General features: G+C 41.0%; 1 protein-coding gene across 1 annotated transcript; it reads right to left on the bottom strand.

The window, feature by feature from the left end:
* Window positions 1–1,946: 1,946 nt before the first annotated feature.
* On the bottom strand, window positions 1,947–10,284 carry dok3 (docking protein 3). The gene is made up of 6 exons (XM_080416380.1): window positions 10,144–10,284; window positions 7,569–7,877; window positions 6,242–6,329; window positions 5,222–5,409; window positions 3,960–4,326; window positions 1,947–3,709 (listed from the first exon to the last, which is right to left on the bottom strand). Exons 1-6 carry the CDS (start codon window positions 10,198–10,200, stop codon window positions 3,153–3,155), a joined length of 1,566 nt encoding a protein of 521 aa, XP_080272506.1. The 5' UTR covers window positions 10,201–10,284; the 3' UTR covers window positions 1,947–3,152.
* Window positions 10,285–10,317: the final 33 nt, after the last annotated feature.

Raw genomic sequence — 10,317 nt, 5'->3', positions numbered from 1 at the left:
CTACTTTTAACTTTTTAATGGATTCTATGTAGCCTAAGTAAAGCCTGATAAAAGTGTCGAACTCCCAAAATCCACCAGAAAACTGGAAATTACATCTACTCTGTTAAAATTTTCCTGGGGGGCGGACCCCCAGACCCCCCACTTCGGGGCGTGGTCAGTATGCCCCCCCTGAAAAGAAAAAATCTCCTGTTATCTGACGGTCTGAGGTTGGCAGGTATGCTGGGTAACACCCACCCACCTTACCTATAAAACAAACATGCGTAAAAGTTCTCCTTCTATAAAGCACTGCCACCCAAGTGTGGAATGCCCTGCACCATCCCTTAAAAAATGTGGATTACTGGATTCCTTTAAAACGGGCCTGAAAATCCACTTTTCAGGAGGCCAAAGGGGGAGGTAATGATCGCTTCTCCATTGGAAAGGTGTCCACCCTCCCCCTTTTTCTACTCTGTGTACATATAGTGTTTTATATTTGTTATTATTGTTTATGTTATGTTGATGAAATTGAATACATAGGACCACAATGGAAACAAGACCGCAAGACCCAAGTGTGTGACTGTAGGCTACTCATGCTGTTTTGCATTTCTGTCTAATAAAATATTCAATCAATCAATCAAAAGGAGCGTCATCCCGGCCATGGAGAACGAGAAGAAGCTCTCCAAGTACGACACCCTGCAAATGGCGCAGATCTACATCAACGAGCTGTCGGAGATCCTGACCGGCGTGGTGCAGCAGCAGCACCATCACCAGGAGTGCAGCAGAGGAGCATCTCCCCGGGAGCATCTCTCCGTCTCCTCCTCCCCCTCCGCGGACAAGACCATAACCTCCACGAGAAGTTTGATCCAGAGCTTCTGTCCAACGGATCCTGACGTTTCCTTCTCCGCGGTGAACTCTCCGCAGCAGCAGATCCCCAGATCGATGCTCATGGAGTCGTCCTCCGCCTCTGTCGGACATCACCTCATCATCCTCACGTCGCCCACGTCATCCGACCTGGGGTCGGTTCGTAAGAACACCGCCTCGTTCTCGAACGGCAGCGACTCGGAGTCGTCGCATCTCAGCGACGCGGAGGACTGTCTGAATGGAAGACTGTGACAGTGTGACAGTGACACTGTAGTGAACTAGCCTGTTTATAATTAACAGTGGTGGACAAAGGATAGGATACTCAACCCCATGTATGTACACTTGAGTCCAAGATACTCCTCAAACAGGCTATTACTCAAGTGAAAGTTGCTCTGTCAAATTTGGCACCTGAGTTAATAGGCTTAATTGCCTATACTTGCTTTTAAACTATCCAAAGGTACAAATGACAAAGTAGACCTACATATTGTTTTTAATACCAATGCATTGCTGTAATGTAATGTAATGTAGGACCCCCCCCCCCCCCAAAAAAAAAACAACAACAAACAAAACATAATCAAATAATAAAATACAAATAAAATTGAAGATATTCAGATATCAGTAATGGTGAAAATAGCAGATCTACAAGCTCATAGCCCATAGACCCTCCCTAGAAATGTCAAAAGTACAATATGTGTCTTGAAATGTATAGTGGAGTGGAAGTCTCCAAAGTATCCAAAAATAACTCAACTAAAGTACAGATACTAAGACAAACAAGTACTTAAGTAAAGTGCTCAAGTAAATGTACTTCGTTACTGTCCACCACTGATAATTAATGATGCCTTTTCAACAACATTGTCTGTGACTGTGCTAGATGTAGGCTAATGCAGTGAAACCAAACTGTAGGCCCTATGCACAGTATAGTAGTAAAGTTGACCCATTGATTATGGCACTGGTTTTCAACGTGGAGTCCGGGGACCACCAGGGGTCCAACTTGACCCTTACAGGTCTGTAACTGTGAGGAGTTTGCAGTGTAGATTGGGGATCCCAGAGTTTTTTTAATTATCAAATGGGGGGGGGGGGGGGGGGGGGGGTCACAATATAAGTGGGACTAGTTTTGATAGAAATGATACACCAACAAAAGAAAAAGGTCATTTCAAAATTAATTAGCTGATGTACAGGCTACATCATCCAGACATGAACCTTCAGAGCCCTCATTGCACTTTAAACCTTTTAATTATTACATAATTAAGTAATTATTATTATAGTAACTTGCTATGGCCCGCGGAGCCATTATGCTAATTGAAGTCAGTGAGAAAAACTAACTATTTTGATATTTATGTATATTTTATAATTTTATATGGACTGTTTTTGCTACAATAAAAGCTACAATTGAGTTTAGACATGGTTTCCATTTCTTTGTGTGTTCAAATGAGACACAGTATTTCAGTGGACACTGCATTGCATACTCTTTACTTTCACACTTGCAAGTGCACATTTATGAAACATATGAAGCCGCAGCAAGTTTGGACTTTTAAACAGCATCGTAAAGCTACACATCCACCTTCAGTTAACAATAATAATAAAAAATTAAAAACGTGTTCAAACTCCTGCTTTTGCTTTCACCTCCAAGTATAATGTGATATAATATAGCTATTAGCTAAAGAGAGTAGGCCTATTAGCCTTTTCAACACATTTTTTTTTACAGGCAGATTTACAGGCAAACGGACATGTTCCTCATGAAATAGTAACATCAATTTAACTCACAACTTTAATTCACAAACATTTTGTATTGATTTCCTGCAGTTTTGGATTATCACTTCATGTCAAGTAATCCATTAGTAACCATCAGTTCATTATGATGTTTAAGGCTGCATTTCAAAAGCAGTCATCTTATTTTACTATATACAATTAAAGATGAATACCAAATGTATACTTTCAGCACATTTTTCGGTTTGATGAATCACAGACATGACATTTTATGCCATAGAAATACAAATAACATTCAAATAAATAGCATTAATTTTGACTGATTTTGGTTCCTTAACTTTTTTATGATTCAATTGATGATCAGTAGTGAAATCACCAGTAAGTGCTAAGATGTAAAAAAAAAAAAAAAAAAAAGAAGGAAAAAGATAATACTAATAATAATGCATTAAAATCCTCAGTGTTTATTTATCTCAGAGTGATCTGTAGGTTCCAAATGTTTCATTTGGGTACAAGTTAAAGTATTTCTTACTGTGTGTAGTCAGTTATAATGACAATATTTTACATTTACACTATGTCAAGACAATTAATTATTGTGGTCCATCTCAGGTTTAATAGCGAGGCAACATTGGCGGGTCATCCCCCCCAGAGGTCAGAGGTGGCTGGAGTTTTGCCAGGTCCTTAGAAATGAGTTGTGACAGCTTCTGTTTAAAACTGACAGAGATCTCTGCAGGGGTCACAGCAGAGGGCGAGACAGCCTCGTCTTCCTCCATCTCCTTTGTGTGATATTCCCCCAGAGGAGGTTGCGTCTGTTGGACCACGTCGTCCTGATCCTGGTGCTGCTGCTGCTGATACCATGACGGCTGGACCTGGCTCTTTACCGGGGCCCGGCGCTGGGGCTTGGCCGGCCTGGGACATGATGAGACAGCCTGGGGTTTGGGTTGAGACGAGAGGCTGGAGGAGACGGGAAGCTGTGAGCAGGGCTCAGGAAAAGTCACGACGGAATAGAGGTCTCCCTCGGACTGGGTGGGATCCTGTTGCATGGCTTGCTTCCCCCGTAGGTTGTAATAATGACTGTCCTCCTCGATGGTGTCCAGGTTTAGGGAGTGTACAGAATTCAAGGAATCGCAGCGCTCGTCATCATCACCGTTATCTCCGTTATCTATTTCTATACAAAGAAATGACTGACAATGAGTACCAATAATCAAAATAAATAATATGCTATGGCCAAATAAGACCATATCCTATTTAATTGTATACTTTAAAAAATCTCACTACATGTCACGATGTGACATGTAGTGAGCTTCTAGATTTTTCAACAGATGAATTAAAACGATTTGGACGATTATGCAAAATTAATTGTGATTATCTCAAATAACTGCGATCAGGCGATTATGTAATAATTGTGACAGGCTTACCGGTGAGATGAGGTGGTCCCTGCAGATCGGGGAGGGATGAGCTTCTGCGGTTCAACGCACAATGCGGTCCAATTTGCTCTATGGTAGAATAATAGTCTGTCACAGGCTCAACAGCCCGGGGCTTGGCGCCCGGAGGGGGGTCAGGTCGGCTGTTGTTGGTCTTGTTTGGTGGAAGGACAGTAGTGGATCTAGTATCTGGAACATTCTCATAAAACAAGCGTTTATGGATGTTGTTGCTGGCTGTCTTGTCCTTCACTAAGCAGTGCTCGGTTATAGCCTGATAGATCTGCACAGCATTCTGAGACAGGAAGGTGAACAGGCCTTCCCCTGAATCACAGCGGTGGCCTGCTTCAAAGCTGAATCCCCCCTGCAAGCAAGCACACAAAATACATCATACACAGCGTTGTTGTTGTTTTTTAAACAACGCCACCAACAGCCCCCCCCCCCCCCGCAAAGGTTAAGAATCACTGCAGTAGACTATCATATATCTCCTTCGATACAAACAGAAACGAGTCACCAGCCACTTCTCTTCACCTGACAGTTTCACAGGGTTTCACAAAACGTATGAAATAGTTATATATATTCTTTAATTACTATATCAGTACTTTTTCCACTCTCATTTCCTAATACAGAGGTAAATTCCATAGCCTAAAAAAGATTTTTTAAACATTTTCAACCGTATTTCAATTAATAAATATTCATTTTTTTCCTAGCAAATCTACAAGTTGTAGATAGTATTGTAGATAGCCTTTTCTGGTATGAATACACTGTGAGGCTTGAGATTTTTCACTTGCCCATTGGAATACGCTGGGGCTGGACACAAAAAAAACACTACCCTAACCAACCAGTAGGAGTCACTAGTTCAGCATCAATGAACACAATGCCCTGCCAGCCTCCCACCCACAGAAACTGGTAAATGAGTTCACCGAGTGCCGAGCGCCCGGCCAAGCCGAAGGGAGGCATCCATGCCGTACAGCAAACCCTGCCATCCAGGGAAAATCTTGCAAACTGCTGGACTGCCAAATTTCTTGTGCATAATGCCTGTAGGCCAAGTGTCTGCACACTTTTTCTTTTTACATATCGTCGCTGTCGGGTGGAAACCTTATATTTTTAGTTTTGGACATATATATATGTCCAAAACCGTTACTTTTCAACACACAGCCCACCCATCTGAAAATGCATGAAAATGCATTCAAGAACCACTGCTTTAAATCAATATGGACACACTTAATGTCGAGGTCAAGGGCATTGGAGACCTTTACCTTCACTGGTCCAAATCTGCGCAGGAATCTGTAGGGCCAGTGGTAGAGGACGTGGCCAGTGAGCGGGTTCAGTAACATGGCAGCACTTTCGTCTGTGGCGAAGACGTACGCCCCAGATAACTTACACCTCCTGGACGCCTCCGTGGTCTGGACGATCACTTGGTACTGGCCTGGGGCAAGGGTCACATCTACAGCACACGAGAGGACAACACTTTACCTCAGATGTAAACACAACCTTTACATATAATATAATATCATTCTTAAAAAAAATTCTTTCAAAACAGCCCTGAACACTCATCTATCAGGAGACCACAAGGGGAGGTAAACACAATTTTCCCATAGAAAGGAGGTGACATTCACTGCCGACATTTTCCCTTTTCTCCTTTGTACATAGTGTTTAATATTTGTTAATTATATGCATTATTGTTATGCTATGTTAATGCATTGAATACATAGGACCACAATGGAAACACTCTTGTTTTTGAAAAGCAGCCCCACAATAGAGAAGAAAAGAAAACAGCTAAAAGTGCATTGAATATACAGAGATACAACAAGAGAGATTTAAGAATGTGTTGCATTAAGCTATTTTCCCACAGGAACTCAAACTGCTTGGGCTGTCTGGATTAACTTTTGTGTGCGAATATTAAAGAGAAACAAATTTGGATAAGTCAGAGCTTGCTGACTAATACTTTGTGGCCTTTATGTTTGAATGAATCAATGGCTATAGCCACGGCCAGAAGCTGCTCACATTTTCTGCTGAAGTAACAATCGTTTGATGCTATGGCAGTTAATCCTTTTTGCCAAACATTTCCTTGCTCATTCTCCTGAAACAGGGTATTTATATTAAGTAACTGACGATAGCTTATTACCTTCTTCTAAAAGTGAGTAACTAAAACAAATCATAGGCAAAAAATTATGAGTCTAGTTCAAAAAAAGCATATTAGGACACAAATGTCCTGTTGTGAAAGTGCACTTTCATTGAGTGCCAGTGTTGACAGTTGTTCCGTCAAAACAACATACCTTCTTTCCAAGAGGAGTACAGGGAATTGTCCTCCATGGACAACCTATCTCCTCTCCCCTGAGTCCTTTTGTCTGTTTCTCTAGGACCCTACAGCAAACACAGCAAAGGGCATTGTAAACAAGACACGTCACACAGTATACTGTATTGCAGCCTTATCACTGGTTTATGGCATCAGTGTGGTTAGGAGCAAGCAAAATGGGGAGCTTGTGCAAGCAGAACAATTGGAGAAGTTAAAAGTAGATATGGTCTATCATAACTTCCTCATGGAGCTACCAACTTCTTGATGTTGGTTCACATACTGCCACCCACTCACACCCATGCAAACAGACAGACAGACAGAGACAGACGGACGACCAGACCCCCCCCCCTTCTGCAAATGGTCTGAAATAATGTAAAGTATACATGATTTGAACATGCACAGTACATGATCATTATCAGACCTACATTTCCTTTCCAACTTGCAATAATGACTGGCTATCCCCAGGTTTTGTAACAATTGTTGAAATATTAGGCCTTAATGGGTAGGGTAGGTAGGTAGGTAGGGTAAGTGATATTTTTGGGTATAATTATTTTTTTGTTAAAAGGTTAAAGTACTACATTCTGATAGTAATCATTGCTCCAGAGTGTTTGTTCCGTCACAGAGGTCTCTCCAGCTCTTAGTAAACAGAATATAAATACATTTTCAGGTAGGTGACAACATTTAAGCCAATCAGGAGAGAGCACTGAAAATGCATTTTCTGTTTAATAAAGAGCTGGAGAGACATGGGAGACTCCTTTTACTGAACAAACACTCTATAGCAATGTATTATCACAATATAGAGCTATTTAACACTTATTTTAACCAAAGTAAATCACTTACCCTACCTTTAAATTACAAATGTTCAAGTATGTTTAAATCATATTCACTCTACCTTATTTCAGACCATTTTCCAAAGTATTCTTTTATTCTTTATTTTGTTAGATTTTAGAAAGAAATGTGCCAATTTAACATTGAGGTGCCCAGACTTCTCAGGTGGCCACTCTTTCAGTTACAGTACCAGCACACACACACACACACACGCACATACTGTACCCTCCGCACAATGCAGAAGCTGCACTACCTATTACTGTAGAATACACAAGATTAACATTCTTTGGCAACAGCAAACATAATGAGAAATGAAAAGAAAATGAAAGCGTGTCAGGAGCTTATTGCTCTTTCTGGTCTTCTCTTTCAAAAGCTTGACTGTCCGGGGGGGGGGGGCGACAGCTGTCTCACAGCCTACTGCCAGTGGTCTTGTGGCAAAATGTCATGTACTGTGCGTTAGTCAAACAAATGTGTAGTACCTGGAAGGCGACCTGACAGAGTGCAGAGAGCCAGTCCTGGCATGTCTCCGAGGCCAGGGTGTAGGTCCTCAGGGTGGTTCTCAGGTAGAGAGCGGTGCACCCTCGCGGACAGGCCTCCTCTGGAGCAGGGGTGACACTGGTGCAGTCACACAGACGCACCACTCTCCTCTCTGCTCGCTTCTGCTGGACAGTCATCATCTGATGGGAGACGATGTCACTGTTGGACGTGCTGAGGTCAAACATCTCCAGACGGCCGATGCCCGTGTTGCTAGGCTGGAAGAGCACCATCCAGGTTTTCTTCCACGTTTTCTTTAGCGGACAAAGAGCAGGTACAAGAGTAAAAACATAAAATCATAACCTCTCTGGGAGACAGCCAGTTTACTCCAATAGGATTACATTAAACCTTTAATACCTATAACTACATGCCTAAATTGCCTAAATGTATTAACGCATTCTACATACATATCTACTATATGCTCTACTATGGGAACACACTATGTTCATTTGACCAATTCAGGCACAAAGGGACAGGCTAGATATTGGTCTTCCTTTATACCATCTTTTATATTATCCTATTATTATTAGTGCTACTCTCCTACTTATTCTGTATTTTTTCTATGTATATATATATATATATATCTTTGTTTCATCCTTACTGCTGTGCTGCTAACTGAATGTACCTCAAGTCTGGATAAATAATGTCTATCTAGCCTTTATGGCACCTATGCCACTAGGCATAGGTGAGTCCAAGAATGTATATTCATTCAGAATGGATGTAAATCTGATGGTAAAATTGTTTATCACAAAGAACTCAAATATTCCCAAATACATTTTAGCTGAATCATCATTAGAACTGATTATTAACTGATATACAGTACTCGTTTTTGTCGGTTTGAACCATCAACACCGTATGTGAAATTTAGGTTGAAACAAAGTGGTTAAATGTATATTATTTTTACAATTACATGAAGACCAGTGGCCAGCAGGCACTGGCCTACTCTGGGACCACTTAAGTAGGGATCGATGTGAGGTTATGCAATACCTCTCGTTGTACCTGCTGTCAGTTTACTCGCTGTACCCATCGTTAGTACCCAGTGTTGTACCCGTTTCCACAGTACAATGGGTTATTTATAAATGGGCAACAGCCTACTAGGGAACGATGCAAGTTAGGAAAGAAGTTTATGCATTACCTGTTGTACTTATACATGTCATACCCGTTCTCTGAGTATCCAGTGCGGTACCAACTACTATACGACTGTTCGACTAAATATGCAGATGTAGGGATCCCTGTTTATGTCGGCAGAAACTGCTGATGGCCTGTTGATGTACATTGTACAGTAAAGGGCATACATGAATGGAGTCCGTAGTGAATGGAGTTCCATTCTACATGCTACCACTGATATTGGTGCAGTGGCACAGACGTGACGCAAAGCTCGGCCAATCCGTGAAGCCAATTGGTTGGCAAGCTCGTTTGTAGCTTGTAGATCTACAGTACCATTTTCTAAAAAATCTTTAAAAAAAAAAGAATTCCTGGCACAAACTATTTTCAGATTTTGGGGGTCCTTGACATGAAAAGGTTTGAGAACAACTGATGTAAATGATTACTCTCCATAAAGTCCCAGTCATTCTAGACACAATATATAGAAAGTAGAACCGAATATAACCGGGCGGCACTTCTCCATTGAACTCAATGGACGCCCCATTACTTTGAATGGTGTGCACGTTCTTGATAGCACCAGTAGCAACTGATTGAGTTACTTTGTAAATAAAATTGAGATGTCAAATGCTTGATAATTACAAACTTGACATTGGTCTGGAGTCTGGACACTTCAGGCCTCAGCAATTTAAAAATAGCTATGTGAGCTTGTAGATCCCTTTTTGATTTAGAAAAATGAAAAAAAATGACTTGCCCAAAATAGGGACGCTACGATTAATGCCGTTATCTGACAAAATGGTGGCCGACGTGAAAACAAAAGTAATTAAACATTGTAGAAACTAATAATTACTTGAAGACTTTTACTTATAAAAATAGGATTTCTGATCATGTACTGAGGCTAATTCTCAGGATGTTAGAATTGTTGACCAAAGAATGTCGAGTAATGAAGTCGTAGTTATCAAAAGAGAAAATATGTGGCTTTTGGAACATAGCCCTTCATAAATTATTCAAAGGAGTGAAGTTATGGAAGGTGATTTAACTTTCTCGCTTTCCAATAAATCCCTAAGTAGTAGTTTCAGTATCCTATTAAAACTCTGGATGTGGATATACTGGCCTGTCAGAGCTACAACGTTCTGTGAAGAAATATTATGAATCACTACCAACATTTATAGCCCTTGTCAGAGGCCTTTAAAAAGAATAAATGATATAATGTATTCCATCAATCTCTCTCTAAACCTTTTTTTTTACTTGAAGGCAAAATCATATTAAATTAGCGTAAATCCATTCATACCAAGAGACTATGCTCACTCACACACATACTGTGTAAGTGTAAGCCACCAAAAAAAATATTCTTCTTTTTAATAACTGGACGGTAATAATCAAACCATCGTTAAAAAGTGCAGTATTTGAACAGCTCACCTTTCCAAACTTGACCCCCTGAAGGTACAACATCCCCTCCTTGAAAATTACATCCATGACGGCTGTTCAATCTCCCTTTGTGATATGTATCTCAGTCCACCCCAGCAGGTAGACTGCAAGATGTTGCTCAGTCCACCACGCAGGTAGTTAAATGTTCAGTAATGACGCTAGCCA

The sequence above is a fragment of the Gymnoscopelus braueri genome, assembly GCF_963280865.1.
Source record: "Gymnoscopelus braueri genome assembly, chromosome: 20".
Classification (NCBI taxonomy): Eukaryota; Metazoa; Chordata; class Actinopteri; order Myctophiformes; family Myctophidae; genus Gymnoscopelus; species Gymnoscopelus braueri.
Note: the sequence above shows the minus strand (reverse complement) of the source record. Positions and strands in the feature narration are given on the sequence as shown.

Bases quoted from the DNA above. Each gene is read 5' to 3' on its own strand.
- dok3 (XM_080416380.1), bottom strand. From the start codon at position 10,200: ATGGATGTAATTTTCAAGGAGGGGATGTTGTACCTTCAGGGGGTCAAG. The intron at 7,878-10,143 runs GTGAGCTGTTCA...TGTCCGCTAAAG, and splicing joins AGGGGGTCAAGTTTGGAAAG to AAAACGTGGAAGAAAACCTG. The intron at 5,410-6,241 runs GTATGTTGTTTT...CGTGTGCTGTAG, and splicing joins GTACTCCTCTTGGAAAGAAG to ATGTGACCCTTGCCCCAGGC.